The 23,052-nt window shown below is 51.3% G+C and overlaps 1 protein-coding gene across 1 annotated transcript; it reads right to left on the bottom strand.

The window, feature by feature from the left end:
• Positions 1-240: 240 nt before the first annotated feature.
• Positions 241-21,896, bottom strand: TLCD3A (TLC domain containing 3A). The gene is made up of 5 exons (XM_035139769.3): positions 21,260-21,896; positions 16,268-16,351; positions 12,837-13,050; positions 11,220-11,315; positions 241-3,941 (listed from the first exon to the last, which is right to left on the bottom strand). The coding sequence occupies exons 1-5, from the start codon at positions 21,379-21,381 to the stop codon at positions 3,669-3,671; spliced, it is 789 nt and encodes a 262-aa protein (XP_034995660.3). The 5' UTR covers positions 21,382-21,896; the 3' UTR covers positions 241-3,668.
• Positions 21,897-23,052: the final 1,156 nt, after the last annotated feature.

The raw sequence follows: 23,052 nt of genomic DNA, 5'->3' as shown, positions 1-23,052 counted from the left end.
ACATTCTACTCATATAAAAACACGCTGATTCCCGGACCATGCACGGGACGGATTGAGAAGGCGATTGGGCCGGATCCGGCCCCCGGGCCTTAGTCTGCCTACCCATGGTCAAGATCCAGTGATCCCCAGGCATGCATCTCCAGGCTGTGGAGACATCGGGCACCATCCTGGCACCTAGGTATCTTCACTCGGTCACAAAATACACCTGGCTTATTTCAAGCACTGAACAAGAGCCGTCAATTCAAATTTCTCAACAGGTTATCTTTTATTTGTCTGCTTTCAAATATATATATATATATGATATATATATATATATACACACACACCAGGCCTGTAGTCTTGCAGGAGAAAACGGTGAATCCAGTGACGTAAAACCATTTAATATGGAGTCTCTCTTTCTTCCTTCCTCACCCATTTCTGCAGGGTTGTGTCACAGTGAGAGGAGACTTGTCCTCGAGAGTTGCTTGACGCTTGTCCCCCCAAAGAGTAGTGTGTAAACGCTGAAAGTGGTTATAAGGTTTTGGGCAGCTCCTAGGCACTTGTTTGTGATCTTTTGGGGAGCCCAAAACCCGTAGAATCCTCTGGTTATGAGGGACGCAGTGAATACTTATTTACAGTACATTCCTTTCTGGTTTTGGCAATATAACATTGAACGTTCCCCAGGGAGGAAAATAGGCTTCCGTCAGTCTCGCTGCTGCCAATTCCACCGGGCAACTTCAAAAGCCATTCTTAAGATGTTTGGCACATCTAACCCCGGCTCGTAGCATCATTCGGAAGTCAAAAGACAGCATTTAAATATTGTAGAACAGGGATGGAGTCTGCTGTTCTCTCAACCTCTAATCGTATCCCTGGCATAATGATTTTCCTTTCAAAGAAAAATAACACTCAGGCATGTGATTCGCTGCAGGAGACATACCGTAAGTACAGCAAAACTTGTGTGTCTCCTCTGGAGCAGATATTGTAAACCAGTGAGTTGGCTTCTTGAAGGAGGGGAAAGAAAAATCTCTCTTAGGATTTGTGCAATTTCAGAGACATTTGAGGGCTGGTCCCCATCCTGTTGTACACAAGGCACCTTATTGGTCTCCAGAAAAATAAAAATAATAAAGGAAAGTCTGGGAAATGAAGGCACAGTAAGAGCTTCTGGCAGGGGTGGGCTACATGGGGGCTCTCTGGATGTAGTCAGACAATAGTTTCCATCATCCATGAAAAGGACTATTTGAGGTTTCAGAGTGACCCTACAGTGAGGAAAAGCGACAGCATTTGGGGGCGAGGGTTTAGTTTAGGAAGTAAAAAGGAGGGTTGAATGAGGTAGAGGGGGAAATAACCTCCCTATCTTCTGTTCTCCACAATGCATATAGTGTGGAGAACAGTGGAAACGAGAGAGGAAGAATACCTCCCAAATACAGTGGTACCTCGGTTTTCGAGCGTCTTGGAGGCTGAACATTGCGGTTTTCGAACGCTGAAAACCCAATATAATTGCTTCTGTTTTTGAATGCTTTTCGGGAGTTGAATGGCTTCTGGGGACTTCCCCCCCCCCCTCCAATATTCTCCATTGACGTTGCAGACCACCCTTTGTGCCTCGGTTGTCAAACGTTTCGGAAGTCAAACGGTCTTCTGGAATGGATTACGTTCTACAACCGGGGTACCACTTTACTAGAATCCCATGGGGACATCTAATGAAGCTGAGAGCTGGAAAACTGAGCGGAAGGAACTTCACCCAACACCGCTACGGAATTCGCCCCCTTAAGTTGTCGCGAGGGCGGCCATCTTGGTTGTCTTTGAAAGGGAATGAGGCAGTTGTGGAGGATAAAGTTTATCGCTGGCTGCTAGGCAGGGCTGGTAAGAAGTCACTGAATTTGTCAGTTCCTAGGAATTGCAAGTGGGGAAGAGTGTTTCTGTTGCGCTCGGGCCCCGTTTGGGGGCACCTGTTGGCCACTGCGAGAATCAGGAGATTGGGCTAGGTGGGCCCGATCCTGCAGGGCGCTTCTGATGACGTTTAGGGAAGAGGAGACACCGGTTTGTTAAGAAGTTGTAGCCGCATCAATCCGAAGGCTGTTCCAATGTGGTACTTGCAAAGGAGTTCCGGAAAGATCAGACATAAACAAGGAGGTAGAAAAAAAATACCAGCTGCTTCTTGGCCAAGCTGAGCAGGGTCTAGAGCATGCATCCCCAAACTTTGGCCCTCCAGATGTTTTAGACTACAATTCCCATCTTCCCCGACCACTGGTCCTGTTAGCTAGGGATCATGGGAGTTGTAGGCCAAAACATCTGGAGGGCCGCAGTTTGGGGATGCCTGGTCTAGAGACACACACACACCAGCTTGTGATTTCATTGCCCCTCTGTCCCCCCACCCCCAGCTTGACCAGAAAGAAAATGGGTACAAGAAGTGATGGGGGGGGGGGGAAACACCCCCGTAGGAAAATGGATTGCACTAGTGATGGGGACATCAAACACTGCTGGATTCCAACTCCCAGAAGCCAGTGTGGCCAATGGCCAGGGGAATGATGGGAGTTGTAGTCCAGCCCCGTCTGGCAGGCCACACTTTTCATAGAATTGTAGAGCTGGAAGGGACGACGGGTCATCTAGTCGAACCCCCTGCAATGCAGGGTGTTTTTTTTTTTGCTTGAACCCCCGACTCTGAGATTAAGAGTCTCATGCTCTACCACCCGAACTACCCCTGGGTTAGAACCAAGCCCCACCTGTGGCAGACTTCTTGTATTCCAAACAGAGAGCCGCCGTCGATGTGGAGCCAGGTGCGAATTGCGTGCGGAAGCTTCACCCCTGTGTGATGCTGGCACGGGGATTTTAGGCCGACCCCTGCAGGGTCTCGACAAAAATACTCGTTTTACAGACAGGACAAGCTTGCCCTAAAGAAACAGCAACACATTTGATTTGGCCCCGAGACCGGGTCACAAGAGGGGGCAATCCCCACACCAACCTCCAGCTGCCTGGTCACACACACACACCCCACACCAAATATGATGACCAGATTGCCCAATGCCCCGCTTTCTTTCCCAGCATAGAATCCATGCCCTCCACCCCATTTTTACAGCTCAGGGAGTGGGTGGAAAGACAGCTTGATTTTGCCAAACCAGCACTTGGGTCCCAAGCCCACGATTCGAGTCCTGGGGCGAAACAGTTCACAGTCCTCCCATGCGGAAAATGTACTCTGGGTTATCTGCCCCACCCAGCCTTCTTCACTTCAGCAGTATAATTGGGGGGGGGGGGTTGGAATCATTTTCTTGGGAAGAAATAAACCCTTGATTTCACAGAAGCCACCAAGAAACCGACAGTCGGCATATCCAGTGCCCCTTTCTGCCCACCCTTTTGTCCCGAGAGAGGCCAGCGCTGGCAGGGGGCCGGATCCTGGCACTCTGCCCCCCCCCCCCACGCTGCAAACTGGAAGCAGCTTCCAGGAGTCCCAGCCCGTTTTGAGCACCTTGGGTGGCCGGATCCAGCAGCACTCTTCTGGCGGTAGACTCCTCAGAACAGGACAAAACAAAAAGCAACAACCCCGCCTTGCTCGCAACCGGATTTCGCCCAGGGGCCACCGGCAGAAGTCGTCGCCTGTCACTCCTGGGCATGAGGGGTCTCTCCCCGAGAGGCTGGTGCAGAAAGTCAGGGGGCAGGCAGGACCCAGCCGACAGGGAGCAAGTCTCAGGCCGCCATTATCTGGCTCGGTCCGAGGCAGGCGGGGCGCTGTACAGCCTCAGGGCCTTGCGGCAAATGAGGGCGAACCAGTAGAGCTGAGGGGCGATGAGTAGGGCGTTGGCCATGTTGCAGTGGAAGGGGATGTGGAAAGGCACTTTGTAGATGGGGAGACCCGCCTGGCGGCCGTAGGCCCAGTACATGAAGGGGAAGAGGACAATGCGGCACAGGAAGAAGGTCACCAGGACGAGGACGCCGTTCACCTTGTGCAAGGCCGAATCCTGCATTTTCAGCTGGGGAAGAGAAAGCAGAGTAAAGCGGGAGGTGGAAACAGTTATATACAGCTATTTAGACAACAACAACAACCAGAAAACCCTAGAGCTGTGAAAATTATTGTTAATCCTAATCTGACGGTGGCTTCCAACAAATTATCAAACCATACACCATATTTCCATCAACATCCTCCTCCTTTGTGGAGGACAACCAGGGTGGATTTGATTTAAATCAAACTGATTTAAATCGCGATTTAAATCACGATTTAAACCACTAGTCAGTAAGGCTTGATTTAAATCATAGTTTTCTACATAAAGACTAATTCTTGCTGGTATAACTTTAATATGCTGGTAGATGAAGATTTTTAGAATAACAACTTTTCATATTAGTTTTTTTTATCCCCAGTTTAATAGGCTAATCATTCATACTGTATTTGGACAACTTTTCTGTTGTACTTAGGAAGGAGAAAAATAATCATTACCTTAATAATAACAATTTAAATAGATTTATTCAACTGAAACAATAACATTACAGCATATGTTATTTGCTTAAACAAACATCTATGTTTGTTAAGTAATTTGGCTAAACAAAAATAATATTAATATATATATATTAAGAAACTTAGACTGTCAGCCCAGCCTACACATGAAAAACTTAAATACTGTCCACTCCAAACAATCAGAAAAATATTGTTTCTATTCTATTCACTGAACTTCTTGAAACTTAGCACTGAAGGGGTTGATTCTGTATTCATAGTGTCACAGTGGCCGGAGTGGACTACTTCAGAGTAACGACGCTACGCAGCTCTGCATTTTATTCTTTTATTGGTGCTGCGTATTTACAGTGCTCAAGTCGACGCTACGCAGCTCTGCATTTTATTCTTTTATTGGTGCTGCGTATTTACAGTGCTCAAGTCATTGCTATTTACACGGAGCGATGTTGTCAGTCGGTTTCAGAACCTCCTAATGGCTTTTGGCGCGTCTTTCTCCAACACAAAAGCTTTGGCAGACCCATCCTCTTGCCCCTCCTCTTCCTGCGTAATTCTGGAGTTGGGGGGATGGGTCTTCCCCCCTTACTTGCCCCTTCCTGTCCCACCTGGGACCCTGGCTCCTCTACCTTGCCTGAGCCTCGGACACGACTTCCTGCTTCCCCACTGGAATCGGAACTCTCCCTGCTTTCCCCTTTGCTCGGGGACGGGCTTGAACTCAGGAGGGGAGGGACTTCGCGATATCCCCTGTCCCTCACATCCACCCCCCTCCCAAGCTCTCCTTCACCCCTCCCCAGGCCCCCCCCATGTGTCGGTGACGACTGGAAGCCTAAAAACTCGGTGCTCTCCGAGCCCGTTGGTGTGAACACCTCCCCCCAGTCCTGCGAGCCCCCCCCTTCCGCCTGGGAGGACGGGAATCCCAAAAAGTCCGTGGCGTCAGAGCTGGTGGGGGTAAAAATGTTTTGCCAATCTGCTCCTTCCTCTGACTGGGTGGATCTTGGCGACACCCATACCTCATCCTCTGGTTCCTCAAACTCCGCTTCCCAGCGCCATGGTGAGCTGTTCTCCCGTGCCTCCTCCTCCTCCCCCTCCCTTTCCATGTGCCAGGGCTTGGGTCTGTGGGGAAAGAGGGCGTGAAATTCTTCCACCAAGAATTCCTCCTGTATCTGAGTGGCGGGAACCCATTCATTCTGGGACGGTGGAGCATCCTCCCATGCCATGAGGTACTCCAGGCCCCCCACCCCCCACCTTGAATCCAGGATGGCCGTGGCCTCATTGAGTTGCTCCCTGCTTTCCCTCTCCCCCCCTCCCTCGGGGGTTTGTTCGCTGTCTCTGAGCCTGCTGCTTTCCCTGTACGGCGACAGCAGCGATCTATGAAACACTGGATGCACCCTCATGTCCTCTGGCAGTGCCAGCCTGTATGCCACCGGGTTGACCTGTTGCGTGACCGTGAAGGGGCCCAGCCATTTGGGTGCCAGCTTTTTGCACCTCCCTCTGGTGGGAAGGCCCTCCGAGGACAACCACACCTTGTCCCCCACCCTGATGACCTCCCCTTGTCGCCTGTGGCGATCTGCCCCCTTTTTGTACGCTTCCTTGGCCCTCTCCAAGTGTTCTCTGAGCTGCTGGTGCACCGTCTCCAGTTCCTCTGCCCAATCCTCAGCCTGTGGGCCCTCCTCCTCCTCCTCCCTCTCCCTCTCTGGGAAAGATCTGAGGTCGCGCCCGTAATTGGCCTTAAAGGGCGACACCCCTGTGGAGACGTGCACTGCATTGTTGTAGGCAAATTCTGCTAGTGGCAAGCGATCCACCCAGTCCGTTTGCCGCTGGCTGACGTAGCATCTCAGGTACTGCTGCAGAATGGCGTTGACCCTCTCCGCTTGTCCGTTGGTCTGCGGGTGTCTAGCCGTCGACAAGCTGACCTCCACCTGCAGGAGGTTCATGAGCCGCCGCCAGAACCTGGAAACAAATTGGCGGCCACGATCCGAAATAACCCTTAAAGGTAATCCATGCAGTCTGAAAATGTGATCAACAAACAGTTTGGCTGTCTCTTCTGCCGAGACTGCCCTGGCACACGGTATAAAGTGACACATTTTGGACATGAGGTCCACCACCACCAACACTGCAGTCTTACCCCTGGACGAAGGCAGATCTGTGATGAAGTCCATGGACACCACTTCCCACGGCCTGTGTGGTGTGGCTAAGGGCTCCAGCAACCCTGGTGGCGCTGCTCTGACCACCTTCGCCCGCTGGCAGGTGGTACAGCCCCTTACATAGTCTCGAACATCTTCCCTCACCCCTGGCCACCAGAAGTGTCTCATGACTAGGTGAGTGGTCTTGTCCCTTCCAAAATGCCCCGCTGTAGGGTTGTCGTGCATCTGCTTGAGGACCGTACGTCGAAGCTGGGTGGTGGGTAGGTACAGCGCACCCTTGTAGAAAAGCAGCCCTCTGCGTTCTGCAAAGTCTTTTGCCTGCTCCCTCCCCCCTCTCAGTTCTCTGAAGATGCGGTTGGCAAATTCATCCGCTGCCGTCAGTGCTGTGAGTTCTGCCTCGCTCACCACTGCTGCTCCGCAGGACCATGCCGACGGGGGGAAAATGTGCCTTGGGGCTGGTGGCGCCTCCTCCTCCATGTACTCTGGCTTGCGGGAGAGGGCATCCGCCCTGACATTCTGCTCTCCTGGGATGTAGTGTATGGAGAAGTTGAAGTTCGAGAAGAACTCCGCCCACCGTATCTGCCGCTGGTTGAGCACCCTGGCAGTTCTCCAGAACTCCAGGTTCTTGTGGTCTGTGCACACCTGGATGGGGTGCTTGGCGCCCACCAGGAAGTGTCTCCAGTGCTGGAACGCCGCGTGGATCGCAAGAAGTTCCCGATCAAAAACTGTGTAGTTTCGCTCGGGCTGGGTCAACTTCCTGGAGAAGAAGGCACAGGGTCTCCACTCTCTGTTGGCGTCCAGTTGCAACAAAATGGCGCCCACAGCCTTATCAGAAGCATCTGTTTCAATGCGTAGGGGCGCGTCCTGAACCACGTGGAACAGGTTCTGGTCTGAGGCGAACACCCTCTTGAGGCTTTCGAACGCTGCTTGCGCCTCTGGTGTCCACCTGAACTTCTGCTTGCCTCTCAGGCAGTCAGTGATGGGAGCCGTAACTCGAGAGAAGTTCTTGATGAACTTCCTGTAGAAGTTGGCAAAGCCTAGTAGGCGTTGGGCATCTTTGCGCGTCCTGGGGCTGTGCCAGTCCAGGATGGTCTGCACCTTGTCCTTGTCCATTGCCAGCCCCTTGTCTGACAGCTTGTAGCCCAGGAAGTCCACCTCCTTGGTGTGAAACTTGCACTTCTCCAGCTTCACATACAGGTGGTTCTCCTTCAGGCGCTGTAACACCTCCCTGACGTCCTTCACGTGCTGCACTGGGTCGTTGGAGTAAATAAGGATGTCATCCAGAAAGACCAAGCATTTCCTGAAGAGTAGGGACCCCAGGACGTGGTGCATGAAGGCCTGGAAGCATGCTGAGCCCCCTTGCAACCCGAAGGGCATCACCAGATATTCAAAAGAGCCCAGAGGCGTGAACATCGTGGTTTTCCACTCATCGCCTTCCCGGATCCTGATCAAGTTGTACGCCCCCCTCAGGTCTAGCTTGGTGAAAATCTTGCCTCTGCGTGCCGCTGTCAGGAGATCATCCACTCTGGGCATGGGGAAAGCCACTGGCTCTGTCACCGAATTCAGCCGTCTAAAATCCACCACAAGACGGCGCTGTTGCGTGTCTTTCTTGTCCACCCAGAAGACCGGGCTGCCCCCTGCTGCCTTGCTTTCTCTGATGAACCCCCGCTTGAGGTTCTTGTCGATAAAAGCGCGCAGATCCTCCAGTTCCTGGTCTGACATGGCGTACAGCTTGGCTGGGGGTATAGTTGCCCCAGGCACCAGGTTGATCTGGCAGTCAAAAGGCCTGTGTGGGGGCAGGTGGTCGGACTCCGCTTCACTGAAGACCTCCTGCAGGTCCCAGTATGGTTTGGGTATCGCCTCACCCCCTTTGACGTGCATGGTGGCCACCGTGGCTATCGGAGGCCCCTCCCCTGGTTGGTGCTGCATGCAATGTTCCAGGCAAAAGTCCGATCCAAAAGTGATGCATCTCTGATGCCAACTTATGGAGGGGTCGTGGCGCGCCAGCCAGCTCATGCCCAAAACGATTGGGGGGTCTGAGATGGTGGTGACGTTGAATGCCAGTGTCTCTGAGTGCGTTCCAACCGTCATTCTCATGGGGGGGGTTTGATGAGTGATGGCCCCACCCAGCAGCTCTCTGCCGTCAATGGTTGCCACGTGCAGAGGAAAATCCAGCTGCAGAAGCTGGATCTGGTGCTCTTCTGCAAAGTTTCTCGAGAAGAAGTTGGCTGAGGCACCACTGTCAATTAGGGCGAGGACCGTCAATGGATAGCCATTTGGGAGCGTGAGCGTCACTTCTAGAACCACTCCTGCTCTGGGAGGGGTGGGCTGGCTCTGCTCCTCTCTGTGCGGGTGGGTGGGCTGGGGCTGTTGTCTGCTGACTGTGCCTGGCTGCCGCCCCTTGTCTCCTGCAGCCAGGCTTTCCCGTTTCCCTGCTGTGGTGCTGCGTCAGTGGGGGAGGGCACAACCGTTCCCGCCTTTCCTTGCCACTCCCTGCGATGTGGGCAGTCTCTGACGAGATGCTGGGGGGAGTTGCAGAGAAAGCAATTCCCACCCCTTCCCTCCTTGCGTCTTGGCGCCGCTGGGGTTTGAAAAGCCCGCGCGCGCGCGCTATCAATCTGCATGGGTTCCTGGTCCTGACTGGCCCCAGGCGTGGCTTGAAAGGGTTGTTGAGGGAGTGGCTTCTCCTGCGACCGTGGGAACCAAGCCCGCTTTGCGCGCGTTGCTTGCTTGTCGCTCCATCTGGATTCCTGCCTCACCCCCACCGCCAGAGCCGCTTTGCTCAGTTGATCCATATTACTGGGCTTTGGACCTCTCGAGAGCTCATCCTTCACCTCCTCATGCAACCCCAAGTAAAACGCCGCTTGCATTGGGGCAGACTCCAGATCCCACCCCAATCTGTGCACCAGCATGGTGAATTTCGCCCAATACGCGCGAACTGTCATATTTCCTTGGCGTAAATTATGAAGTTCCTCCTTAGTCTGGTCCATATGACTATCGGACGAATACATCGTTTTCAAACCTTCTAGAAATAGTTTGACATTCTTCATGCAAGGATTCCTTGTTGCAATTAACGGTCTTAGCCACTCCCTGGCCGCCCCTGTAAGGTGCTCCACAATAAACGCTACTCTGTGCTCATCATCAGGGAACTCATCGTGGTGCAGCTCAAGAGCATACACAATCTCAGTCTCAAAGCCCTGAAACTCCTTCGGGTCTCCATTGAACTTGCTTACTAGGGTCCCGGCTCTCCTTCCTGGCAGCACTTGGACTTGGGGTGCCCCTCCCGCCTTGTTTTTCTCTGCATCCAGCTTGTTTTGGAGGTCTACCGCCACCGCCCTTAAATGCTGCTCTTTTTCCTGGAGCTCTCTCACCTGTTCCGCAAGTTGTAGCCGGTCGTCCTGGACCTTCTTAGTCTCCTCTTTAGCTGCCTTCAATTCTCCCTGCGCCTGCAGCGACAGCTGTTGCAGTTCTAGCTGGGCTTGCTCAGCGATCTGCCGCCACTTCTCCGCCTCTGACACGCTCATCCCGGCAACTCCAAAGTAGCCCAAAAATGATTAGGAGGTTGCTGTCACAGTGGCCGGAGTGGACTACTTCAGAGTAACGACGCTACGCAGCTCTGCATTTTATTCTTTTATTGGTGCTGCGTATTTACAGTGCTCAAGTCATTGCTATTTACACGGAGCGATGTTGTCAGTCGGTTTCAGAACCTCCTAATGGCTTTTGGCGCGTCTTTCTCCAACACAAAAGCTTTGGCAGACCCATCCTCTTGCCCCTCCTCTTCCTGCGTAATTCTGGAGTTGGGGGGATGGGTCTTCCCCCCTTACTTGCCCCTTCCTGTCCCACCTGGGACCCTGGCTCCTCTACCTTGCCTGAGCCTCGGACACGACTTCCTGCTTCCCCACTGGAATCGGAACTCTCCCTGCTTTCCCCTTTGCTCGGGGACGGGCTTGAACTCAGGAGGGGAGGGACTTCGCGATATCCCCTGTCCCTCACACATAGGTTTGTAGAACAATAGGATTAAGGTCTTTTTCTCAACTGTGTTCATGTTATAACATTTTTGCTGTGAAGAAGAGGCATGTGATCTCTGCTTAGTCAAATTCAGTTTTGAGAACTGCAAAAGTAAACCAAGCATCTGTGATAATATCTTGCAGGCAGAGAAACTGCCCAATAATCTTACAAAAACCTCTGGAAGAGCATGACATTGTGAATGGATTAATGGAATTTATTTACCAAAAAATTAAACATATACAACCTTATTCTACATAATTAAAAAACCAATCTTTATTTCATGATGGAATAACCTTTGGATGGTAATATATTTTCCTCAAAAAACATTTTATTCAAAAAAATCGGATTTAAATAAAAAAAAATCGGATTTTTTATATTTTTTATTTTAAAAATCATTGATTATCCACCCTGAGGACAACTCAGTTGTGCATTTGCAGTATGTTTCAGAGACACTGGTACAATCCATTTAGCGTCTCTCTCTTGGGGAGGAGGGGTGCCTGTTGCTTCTCTGCATGATTGCGCTTCTGTCTCTTGCCATCAGAAACACAACTGCCCTGAGCCTCAGAGCAAAGCACATCTCTACTTTTAACCAGGGAGTAAAAGAAAAAGGTATGGGACCCCCGAGTGTCTGAGAAAGCCTGGGGTTTTGGTTTTACCTGCAACAGGATCTTGCCCAACGATACAAAGGGGGTGCTCAGCTCAGCCGTGTAGATACAGCCGACGAAGAAGTCTCCCAGCTCACCTCTAAAGTGCTGTGGACAAAAGCAGTGGAGAGAATTTTAGGGATTGGTGTGTGTGTGTGTGTGTGTGTGTGTGTGTGTGTGTGTGTGTGCAAGCGGCTTGCAACCCGTCAACCCTAAGCGGCTCTTTCCGGCGTTGGTGAGGAGCAGTAGGGAATGCTTCTCAGTCTGAGGGCCGCATTCCCTTCTGGGCAGCCTCCCGGGGGCCTGCACGGACAGCTCTTAAGATATCACAGCCATATTTTGCATCACAGTTCCTGAAATCAAGGAACAGGCTTTTGCCATTCTTCGGGTGCTGTTTCAAACAGAATTTTGCACGATGGTTCCCAAATCAAGAAGCCCTTCTATGCTTGGACATAATCCAAGCAAAGGCTCCTCATGAGGCCGGAGGAACATTGCCCGGCCGTGAAGCATGAAGGCCGCTCCTTGCAAGGCCCTTTCCACCTGGCCTAGCGCACCTGCCCTACTATGTTAAATATGTATTCTGTAGTTGACCTCCTTTGTAATGTTTTATTTTGAAATCTTTAAGATAATATTTTAGTTTTCTGTTATGTTGCTTTGACTGTATATTCTATACAGTGGCACCTCTGTTTATTAATGCTTCGTGTGCCAGAGGCATGCACGGAGGCGCCATTAGCGAAATTGCGCCACAGGATAAGAACGGTTTCTGGTTACAAACAGACCTCCGGAATGGATCCAGTTCTTAACCAGAGGTAGCACTGCATTTTACTTTCTTCAGATTGTTTTATTTATGTTTTATTGATTGAATGTGCTGTAAACTGCTTTGAGAGGGATGCGGGTGGCGCTGTGGGTTAAACCACAGAGCCTAGGGCTTGCCAATCAAAAGGTCAGCGGTTCGAATCCCTGCAACGAGGCGAGTTCCCATTGCTTGGTCCCAGCTCCTGCCAACCTAGCAGTCCGAAAGCACGTCAAAGTGCAAGTAGATAAATAGGTACAGCGGGAAGGTAAACGGCATTTCCGTGTGCTGCTCTGGTTCGCCATAAGCGGCTTAGTCATGCTGGCCACATGACCTGGAAGCTATACGCCAGCTCCTTCGGCCAATAACACGAGATGAGCGCCGCAACCCCAGAGTCGGTCACGACTGGACCTAATGGTCAGGGGTCCCTTTACCTTTACCTAAACTGCTTTGATTTTTTTCTTTAAAATATAAAGCTGTATAGAAATTTTAAAAATAACTGGGCACCGTTGTGAATCAAGATGGCAGGCTGAACCTTTCAAGACGGCACTGATTTTAACCAAATTTTTCACGTGGGCCCCAAGATCAAGGAGCAGGCTTTCAACTGCCTTTGGATACCTCTGGTCGCCATTTTGAATCAAGATGGCGGGCCAAAACCTCCGATTTTGTATCATAGATACAAGGCTGCTCGTTAATCATGGCAATTCCAGACACATCCCGGGAAGTTTCCACACTTGCGCCTGCACGGGTGGGCGTCTCCCAGCGAGCATGGCGGAGCACCCACAGGTAACACCCAGAACGTGCCAAACTCCTTGAGAAAACCGAAGTGCTCTCACCGTAGCCACCGGCGTGAGGACGATGAGAATGAAAAGGTGGTGTGTGACCATCAGCCTCTCCCTCTGCAGGAAGCTGTGGACGCTGGCCAGAGAATACTTTGGGTGGGCCTCCCCTTTCTCCTCGCCTTTGTGCCAGTGGCAGAGGTACATGACATAGATGTCATAGGCCATGTAGGAGACCACGACCCACATGTACTCACGCGCAATCCAGTGCCTGTTTGGGGAGGAGAAGGAAAGGTGGGTTAAGGGTGGACCTGGAAATCCCTAATTTCGCATGCCTCGTTTCGAATGTGAAGCCTGCGTTCCGAGAATAATAATAATAGGTTTATACTTCAGATTGTGCCAATGCTAGTCCTGTGCGCAGCAGGGTCGTTGAAGCTAAGGGACACCGCGAACCCGGGTCCCTTGTTCTCAATGGGTCTACTCTGAGTAGGACTCAGTCAGATACCACGGGGGTTGAGATTTTAGATTCAACATTTGGCAAAAGCTTCCCCCCCCCCCCGTTTCCATTCCAGCTGACTGTCATAAGCACTACCGCTGCATTCTAAGAATTGGTTCGCGAGTTTGCTTTCACTCCTCTTCCCTCCCCATCCCTTTTTCCTCTTGTGTCGTGTCTAAGATTGCAAGGCTCCAGGCAGGTGCTGTCTTGGGGGTGGGCACTGTTCTTGCATTCAGACTGCCTCCACACAAGGAAGCACAGTGTGGTATCCTGGTTAATATCCACTAAAAAGGGCTCATCCTCCTCCACGAAGTTGTTTTTTATTTTATTTTTAATGGTGGAATCTGAAGCTTCCGGTCTTCAAGGGCGGAGAGAGGTACTTTGTTTTGTTTTGGTCCCTTGATGCAATTCATTCTGCAAAGCTTGCAGTTAATTATGCAACGCCTGCCTCGTGAAAATTGCCTGTTGCAAAAGTGGTGACATTTCCCCCTACTTTTCTGGGGCAGAGTTTTGCACAACTTGGGGTGAGTTCAGCCAACACAATACGCAACCCCTTTAGAAAATAATTCATACGCAGCAGTTTCTCCGGCAAAAGAGAAGCATTCCTAGTCCTCTTTGTTTTTGTTTTTAATTTTAAAGCGGCAGAGTGCCATTGGTGCACACGGCATGGCATTTAAAGTTGAGCAGCTGAGTGTAGGTCTCAGGGAGGAGAAAATGAAAGGAGGGTATGGAGACAATAGGAGCCAGTGGAGATATGTTAATTTGGGTGGGTGGGGGAGAACAGAGTGAAGGTTTTTTTGGGGGGGGCAGAACTGTGACCCTCATGTTGGACTCCAACTCCCATCATCACTGACAACTGGCTGTGCGAGATGCTGTGGCTGTTGTTGTCTGGAGTGAGCCAGCTGTAAATCACACTGAGCCAGTTGGAATTAACTCTTTGTGAGCAAAACCACGATCTGCACAAGAGTGTCAGGCTTAAAAAGCACAGCAACTCATTTCCGATAGGTCCTGCCGCCATGAAGTTATTGCAGACAGAGGGTCCCCGCCTCCCCACAGCCATCTATGTCCCTTCCTCTCCAGGATTTTTTCCAAGCAACCGTGAATGGGAGACCATATAACACCAGTCCTGAAAGACCTACATTGGCTTTCCGAGCACAATTCAAAGTGTTGCTGCCGACTTTTTAAAGTCCTAAATGGCCTCGGCCTAGTAGACCTGAAGGAGATTCTCCACCCCCATCGTTCAGCTCGGACACTGAGGTCCAGCTCCAAGGAGGGCCTTCTGGCGGTTCCTTCGCTGCGAGAAATGAAGTTACAGGGAACCAGGCAGAGGGCCTTCTCAGTGGTGATGCCCGCCCTGTGGAACGCCCTCCCATCAGATGTCAAGGAAATAAACAACTATCTGGCTTTTAGAAGACATCTGAAGGCAGCCCTGTTTAGGGAAGTTTTTAATGTTTGGTCGTGTTTTTAATATTCTGTTGGGAGCCACCCAGAGTGGCTGGAGAAACCCAGCCAGATGGGCGGGGTATGTAAAATAATAATAATAATAATAATAATAATAATAATAATAATAATAAATTCTTCAGAGACTGCACCTGCGTGTCCCCAATCTCTCCTCAGCCCTTTTCATGCCTCTTCTGGTTCTGGGAGATAAGTGTGGAGGGGAGCTTGTTGCAGAAAGAGGGCAAGACACCCATGACTGTTCACCAGCCGTCTCTGTCTTTTAGCCTCCTGCATCCCACTCCCCTGCTTTAGCATCTGCCTCTGTTTCTGCACTTCTCTCTGCCACAGACTCTACCAACTCACTATGGTCTATTACAGGCATCCCCAAACTTCGGCCCTCCCGATGTTTTGGACTACAATTCCCATCTTCCCCGAACACTGGTCCTGTTAGCTAGGGATCATGGGAGTTGTTGGCCAAAACATCTGGAGGGCCGCAGTTTGGGGATGCCTGGTTAATAATAATAATAATAATAATAATAATAATAATAATAATAATAATTTATTATTTATACCCCGCCCATCTGGCCGGGTTCCCCCAGCCACTCTGGGCGGCTTCCAACAAAACATTAAAATGCAGAAATCAAACATTAAAAGCTTCCCTAAACAGGGCTGCCTTGAGATGCCTTCTAAAGGTTTGGTAATTGTTGTTCTCTTTGACCCCTGGTGGGAGTGCATTCCACAGGGTTACCTCTTCAGCTGCCAACCCTTCCTCTTCCTAGTCTTCTCCCTCTGATCACTCATCCTTGTCACACCACCAACCTCCAGGCTCTGAGCCTTTGTGGTTCCCCAGCTGGTTCCTCCCATCATTCCTCTGCGTCCAGCCAGTCCAGGACAGCTATCTACACTGAACCCTTGCCTGAAACCCCGGAGAGCTGCTGCCAGCCAGTGTAGGCAGTACTGATCTAGATGGACAGCTTCCTATGAGGAGCATTGCCAGCCTCCAAGCGCTTCCTGCAACTCAGGGGCGTCTGAGTCAGAGAATCTGCACTCCAGGTCTGGATCCGGGTCTCAGCAACAAAGGAAGCTGCCTTTGTAGAGTCAGACCACAGGGTCCATCGGACTTAGTATTGTCTGCACTGGCTGGCAGCAGCTGTCCAGGATTTCAGGCAGGCAGTCTCAACCTGATCTACCTGGCAATGTAGGTTGAACCTGGGACCTTCTGCAGGCAGAGCAGATTCTCTCTAGGCTAAGGCACAACACAACCTAATTCCAATCTGGATGGGGGTTGGACTAGATGACCCCTGGGAGGCCATCCATTCTATGGTTCCGTGAAATACGTCAAACCCAGCAGCAAGGGCTGCTTGATCTCAAGGCAGCCCCGATCACCACACACCTTTGTTCGGAAGCATGCCTCTCTGGGATTTGTTCAGGAGGAAGAGGCTTGCAATCCAAGCATCCTTATCTCTCGCAGGTGAAAGTCCTCTGATAAGCGCAGGTGAAAATCTGCACACCTGGCTTCAGTTTACAAGCCCGCGGGCCTCTCTTTAGTTACCTGTCGTGCACGACATCCTTGCAGCTGAAGATGACAATGATCCCCGAAAGAGTGGCCATCGTGGCCTGGACAGACGACACCAGCCTAGGGAGAAAACAATGGTCAGCGAGGGAAATGTTTGTACACTGTAGCTGGGCTCCAGCTCCCATCATTCCCCTTGACCATGGACTTTGCCAGCAGGGGCTGATGGGAATTGGAGTCAATGAACATCTGGAGGGGCTACATCTGCAGAATTCTAGAGCTTAGGGGGTGCCTAAAATTACGCACAGGGTGAAGAAAGTGGACACAGAGGTGTTTTTGTGACCCTCGGGGGTCCCGCCCAACTCTACAATTCCAGGATTCTGCGACAGGAAGTCGCAGCTTATCATTTGAACTTTGGGGTGGGGCGGGGAAAACAAAGAGTCTTGCCACAAAGAGTTTCAAACTGAAATGGGCAAGATCACCACGTCCCGAGAGACAAAGTAAATACCCTTAAATCAATAACCAGGGGTTTCCCTTTCTCGTATTTATATATTTGTTCTCTGGCAGGATCATGCCGTTGGTTGAGCTTGGCCTTCCGTCGGGTCATCAGTTTGCATCTCGGTCCTCCTGGGAGACTCGGGAGCCAAGAGCAGAAGAAATACAATGGCCAACTTCCAGGGTATTTTGAATGGTGGGGGGCTTTTACTAGTGGGCCCCTAGCCACGGGGTGTCCGTCCCCCTCCCAAATACCTCCAAGGATTTCCTGGACATTGAAATGTTAAAAAAGGAAGTTTCGGGTGCGAATTAGCGGGGGGACAGAAATGTGCAGAAAGGGTGAAAATCATGAATTATTTAATCTCCAAAGGAGTGGAGGGTGATTCTTTTGGGCAAGGGGGGGGGCATTCTAACTGCTTCTAACTCTGAATTCCTCCAGGGGGGGTAACCATTCCACACCCCAGTCAGAGGCTAGCATGACGCTGTGCTTAGTGTGTTGGGGCGACACACGCGAGGCCTGCGTTCAAATCCCACCACCTTGAAATTCACCGAGTGGCCTCCAACGACCCAAGAGGGCCGATTCAGTCAGGACAACAGCTTGTGTCCAGGGGCACATTGAGGGCCGCATTCCCTTCGGAGCAAGCTTCCGGGGCCATGTTCCACTGGTGGGCGGGGCCAGAAGCAAAAGTGGGCGGAGCAACACATATAAATATTACCGTACACACACCTCTGCCCTCTCTCCAAGCAGGAGGCATGGTCAAAGATACCTGATAGCCAGGTAAAAAATAGGGTGTGTGGCCTAGGTAGACTTCCCAGAGCCAGGCAGAGGGGCCTGGAGGGCACCCCACACGTAGCATGGACAATACTGAGCTAGATAGAATCACAGAGTTGTAAGTGAGCCCAAGCGTCACTCATTCCAACCGTCTGCAATGCAGGAATCTCAGCTAAAGCATCCATGACAGGTTTTAGGGAAGTTTTTAATGTTTGATGTTTTATTGCATTTCTAATATTTTGTTGGAAGCCGCCCAGTGTGGCTGGGGAAACCCAGCCAGATGAGCGGGGTATAAATAATTATAATTATTATTATTAGGGCCATCCAACCTCTGCTTAAAAACCTCCAAGGAAGGAGAGGCCAGAACTTCCCGAGGGGAGGCTGGCGCAAAGCACCATCCTGTGTAAATTGGGGCAGAGACTTGGCCAAAGCACCGTGCCCATAGTGGCAGAGCATCTGCTTGGCATGCAGAAGGTCCTGGATTCAACCCCCAGCATCCCCAGACAGGGTTGGGTAACGCTTCCTGCCAGGGAATCCTGGAGAGCCAGCAGCAGCGAGTGTCAATAATACGGAGGAGGGTGAACCCAACAGCCTGACTACGTAGAAGACTCTGTTCTTGTGTAATCGTGAGGGTCATGGCACTTTTCCTGCGAACTCGTAGCCGCCTCTGCAGGAAAATAAACACCCAAACCCATTTCGCAAGCTACTCTCCTTTTGTCCCCAACTAGGATGGTGGAGAGAGTGGAATCAAATTTGCAGGTGACGCCAAGCCGGGAAGGGTAGCCAATGCCATAGAAGACAGAATTGGGATTCCAGGTTACCTCAGTAGACAGGAGAACTGGGCCAAAACTAGCATGGATTTCAATAGGGACGCTTAGGCAGGAAGAGGCAGCTCCACAAATATAAGGTGGGGGCACACCTGGCTGGCCAGGAGGACATGTGAAAAGGATCTAGGGGTCTTAGTGGACCACAAGCTGGACATGAGTCCACTGTGAAACAGGCAGAGGGCCTTCTCGGTAGTGGCACCCGCCCTGTGGAATGCAGATGTCAAAGAGAACAACTACCAGACTTTTAGAAGACATCTGAAGGCAGCCCTCTTTAGGGAAGCTTTTAATGTTCGGCAGACTACCGCATTTTAATATTTTGTTGGAACCAGCCAGATGGGCGGGGTATAAATATATTATTATTATTATTATTATTATTATTATTATTATTATTATTATTATTACTGTGTGACACAGCGGCAAAAAAGGCTAATGCTATTCTTGACTGCATCAACAGAAGTCTAGTGTCCAGATGAAGGTAAGGAATAAAGGTAAAAGTAAAGGGACCCCTGACCATTAGGTCCAGTCGCGGACGACTATGAGGTCGTGGCGCTCATCTCGCATTATTGGCCAAGGGAGCCGGCGTACAGCATCCAGGTCATGTGGCCAGCATGACAAAGCCGCTTCTGGCGAACCAGAGCAGCGCACGGAAACGGCGTTTACCTTCCCACCGGAGCGGTCCCTATTTATCTACTTGCACTTTGAGGTGCTTTCAAACTGCTAGGTTGGCAGGAGCTGGGACTAAGCAACGGGAGCTCACCCCGTCACGGGGATTCAAACCGCCAACCTTCTGATCGGCAAGCCCTAGGCTCTGTGGTTTAACCCACAGCACCACCCGCGTCCCTGAAGGGAAGGAATAGTACCGCTTTATTCTGCCTTGGTCAGACCACACCTGGAACACTGTGTCTAGTTCTGGGCGCCCCAACTTAAGAAGGATATTGACAAGCTGGAATGTGTGCAGAGCAGGGAGACAATGATTATCATGGGTGTGGAAACTAAGCCTGATGGGGAATGCTTGGTGAAGCTGGGTCTATTTAGCCTGGAAAAGAGGAGACTGAGAGGAGATATGATAGCCATCTTCAAATATCTCAAGGGCTGTCAGATGGAATAAGCCTGTTTTCTCCTGTTCTGGAAGGTAGGACTCAAACCAGTGGCTTCAAGTTTCAAGAAAGGAGATTCCGACTAAACATTAGGAAGAACTTTCTGACGGCAGGAGCTGTTTGGCAGTGGAACGGACTCCCTAAGCAGAGACCATCTGCCACAGATGCTTGAGCTGAGATTCCTGCATTGCAGGGGGTTGGACTAGATGACCATTGGGATCCCTTCCAACTCCATGAAATGTCTGTCCTACCAATAAACATAAGCCTTTCTTTGGGGATCTGGCTTCGGAACAATCTTGCTTCTCTTTTCCTGTTCCTTGGCAACATTTCCACCCCAACTTTTCACCAGAAAGAGCTGTTCCCAAGTTTCCCAAATAACCTACTGAGCATTCCATACCTAAAACTTCCTGCCATCTTTCCTATGACTCCGATGACTGAATTTGTACAAACACGGATCCTCCCCCTCTGGTTCCTAAATTGCAATTATATCATTATATGATTTTTATTTATTTTTTTAGCAAGAAAAAAGTGCCACGAGGAGATTCACTCGCTCAACATATGCAGCCTTATACAGAGCAAAACCATCCGTAAATTTGACTCAGTATTGCCTACACTGACTGGCAGCCCCTCTCTAGAGTTTCAGGGGGCCCTACCGCATGCACTGGCCAGCAGCAGCTCTCTGGGATTTCAGACAGCGAGACTTTCCCAGCCCTGACAGGAAATGCTGTTGGTGATTGAACCTGCAGCATTCTGCATGCCCAGCATGCAAGCTCAGTATTGACTGCACTGACTGGCAGCAGCTCTCCAGAGTTTCAGGCAGCCCTACCCAGAGATGCTGGGGGTTGAACTTGGGACTTTCTGCATGCAAAGCAGATGCTCTGTTGCTGAGCAACAGGAGCCATTCCCTGTGGCTCCCTAAGGATAGATAGTCTCTTGCCTGCCTCACAATCTTCTCTTTCATCTGGACAGGAATGTCCCTGCCTAATCTCTGCCCTGCCCTTAAACTCGTGTTGAAAGCCTTTGCCCTGCCCTTAAACCAGCGTTGCTGTTCTTAGGGAGGCAGGGGTAGACTTAAGGGGTCCTATTCCCTCCCCTGCAAGCCCCTCTGCATTCCCCAAACAGAAGAGGCAAAAAAGCAAAACTAGATTAATTGCATTTGCAAACTATATATCCGGACTGAGGAACCTGGTGTTCTTCAGATGCTGTTGGATTGCAACTCCCAGCAGACAGCAGGCCCAATGGTTAGGGACAACGGAGGAGTCCAACAACATCAGGGGGGGGGCCCTCCAACTTCCCCCGAAACCGCTATAAAATGGGATCCTTTTAAAGGGTCGAACTGGCGCCGTTTGCCTTTTCCCAAAGCCCGCCCGCCGAGGAATCCTGTGCAGCTCGTAAGCAGCCGGCTTTGCTCTTTAAAGCAACAGGCATCCAAGCTTGGATGGAGAAGAGGTTTCTGAAAGTTCGCGCCAGCTGCTTGCTTTCCCTCGATCCCGGCAACGGAGACCTGGATCCCTCCAGCCTGGGGAGGGAGAGGGAGAAAGAGACAAAGACCCGCCCGCCGTCTAAGGGTAGAATCCAATTCACATGGAAGTTAATATATCGCAGTGAGGCTCGTTGAGGCCGGCGGGTCTACTCCGAGTCCGAGTCGGGCTTACGCCGGATCCGACCCGGGCTTCCCGCGCCTCCAGAACTTTGCGCCGGCTTTTGATTCAACTCCATCCGGTTGCATAAGAGGATCCGGGTGGAATGCCTTCCCTTTTTTTCCTCCTCCTCCGCCTCTCCCGCCCCTCCGGCTTCCCCTCGGTCTCCCTCCCTCTTCCCCCTCGGTGCCAGCCGGTACCTGCCGCTGAGGACGATCCGGTCCTTGAGGCTCCATGCCGGCGCCAGCCAGCGCAGGGTGCGGACGGAGACTGCGAAAAGTCCCGGGAAGAAGAGAGCTCCGAGAGCCAGCGTCTGCCACATCCCGTTTCCCGTCGTCTCCCCGCGAGCCCTTCCCTCCCTGGCTGCCGGCCGCCCGGGGATCTGCCCGGGGACAAGAAGAGGCGCTCCCCAACGGGACGCCCGCCTCGAACGCCGTGTTTGTCAACAGCAGGCCGGGCGGCAGCGGCGGCGGCGAAAGAGGAGGTGGAGCTGCTGCTGCCGCCGCCGTCGTCGGGCGGGAGAGATAGTGAGAGTGATGGAAGGGGCGGGAGGTGGGCCGCCTTCTGCAGCAGCAGCGGCCGGCCCTTCCCTCCCCCTGAGCCGGCAGGAGCGTCAATGTGGGGTGCAGGGGAGGTCAAGGAGGAGGATCCTGTGTGTCGTCCGTCCCCTCGAAATAAAATAAATAAATAAATCTAATCTCCCGCCCCTGCGGGACTTGAACCCTTTGCAAGATCGGTTGCCTCCCCCGCCGCACCGAACTGATGGAACGCTGGCTGCCTGAACGTTCCGCGCGATGGAACGCTCGGCGGCCGCAACGTTCCAAACCCCGCCGCGCGAACGTTCCAGCGTTCCACGCTTTGAAGAAGTTGCCCGCTCCCCACCGCTGGAGGCGTGGCCATAAAGTTCGCGGAACCCGCGTGGGCTGGCCGCCGAGACTTCCGAGCGTTCCACCCGCTTCGAAGGGTTCGGCCCCCCCCTGTTGTCGCGAACACTCGGTTCCCTTTCCTCCTCCGCTAATTAGGGTCAGGAAAGGGGGGTGGGTGGGTGTTTGTTTGGTGCATAATAAGGAAGAGGCGCCTCTGATGTTGGACAAACTGGTTTGTAGGCTTATTCAGTTTATTTTTAAATGAATCGCCCGCCTGCCCGGCAGGCAACAAGAGCCTCCCTCCAACCTGGCGTGTTTTAGTTTCGTTTTTAAAAAGAAGGATGGCTAAGATGTACTTAAAAGGAAAAAAAAATACAGGAAAGGGGAGGTTTTTCCAGCCCGAGGGCCGCATTCCCTCATGTTGGCGGGGGCGGGCCAGGACAATGGTGGGTGTGGCTAGGGGCAAAAGGGGGTGGAGTGTTGGATGTGACTCTTAGAGGTGTCTGCATTTCAGCAAAGCAAAGTTCTCTATGTTATAAGAATTTTAAGGTCTTAGATATGTAATAAATGTTCATAAATATACCAAGCAAACACGTACATAAATATATAAACCCTATACGGCTTGGGACCCTCATACCTACGGGACCGCCTCTCCTGGTATGCCCCGCGGAGGACCTTAAGGTCCACAAACAACAATATTCAGGAGATCCTGAGCCATAAGGTTGGCCTCTACTAGGGCCAGGCCCTTTTTAGTATTGGCCCCAACTTGGTGGAATACTCTTTCACAGGAGACCAGGGCCCTGCGGGATTTGTTATCTTCCCGCAGGGCCTGCAAGACAGAGCAGTTCCGCCTGGCCTTTGGGTTGGACTTAGTCTGACCCCTGTGTTTTCCTCCCTCATGGCTTGGATTTATGGACTACTTAAAATGAGGCTGCTTTTTAAATTTTAATACTGTACTTTAATCTGTATTTTAATTAATTGCTTTTTATGTTTTATTGTAATTTTATTGGTGTGAGCCGCCCTGAGCCCGGTTTTAACTGGGGAGGGCGGGGTATAAAATAAATAAATAAATAAATAAAATGTCTGAAACCCCACAGAAGTCCTGAAACCATTTTGTCCCTCCCAAA

This window comes from Zootoca vivipara, chromosome 14 (genome assembly GCF_965207765.1).
Source record: "Zootoca vivipara chromosome 14, rZooViv2.hap1.1, whole genome shotgun sequence".
In the NCBI taxonomy this organism is placed as follows: Eukaryota; Metazoa; Chordata; class Lepidosauria; order Squamata; family Lacertidae; genus Zootoca; species Zootoca vivipara.
This window is presented reverse-complemented; position numbering and strand designations above follow the sequence as displayed.

Coding starts and splice junctions, on each gene's coding strand:
- TLCD3A (XM_035139769.3), bottom strand. CDS start 21,381: ATGTGGCAGACGCTGGCTCTCGGAGCTCTCTTCTTCCCGGGACTTTTC. Junction 11,316..12,836: donor TCCTCACGCCGGTGGCTACG/GTGAGAGCACTT, acceptor TTTTGTCCACAG/CACTTTAGAGGTGAGCTGGG. Junction 3,942..11,219: donor TGGGCAAGATCCTGTTGCAG/GTAAAACCAAAA, acceptor TCTCTTCCCCAG/CTGAAAATGCAGGATTCGGC.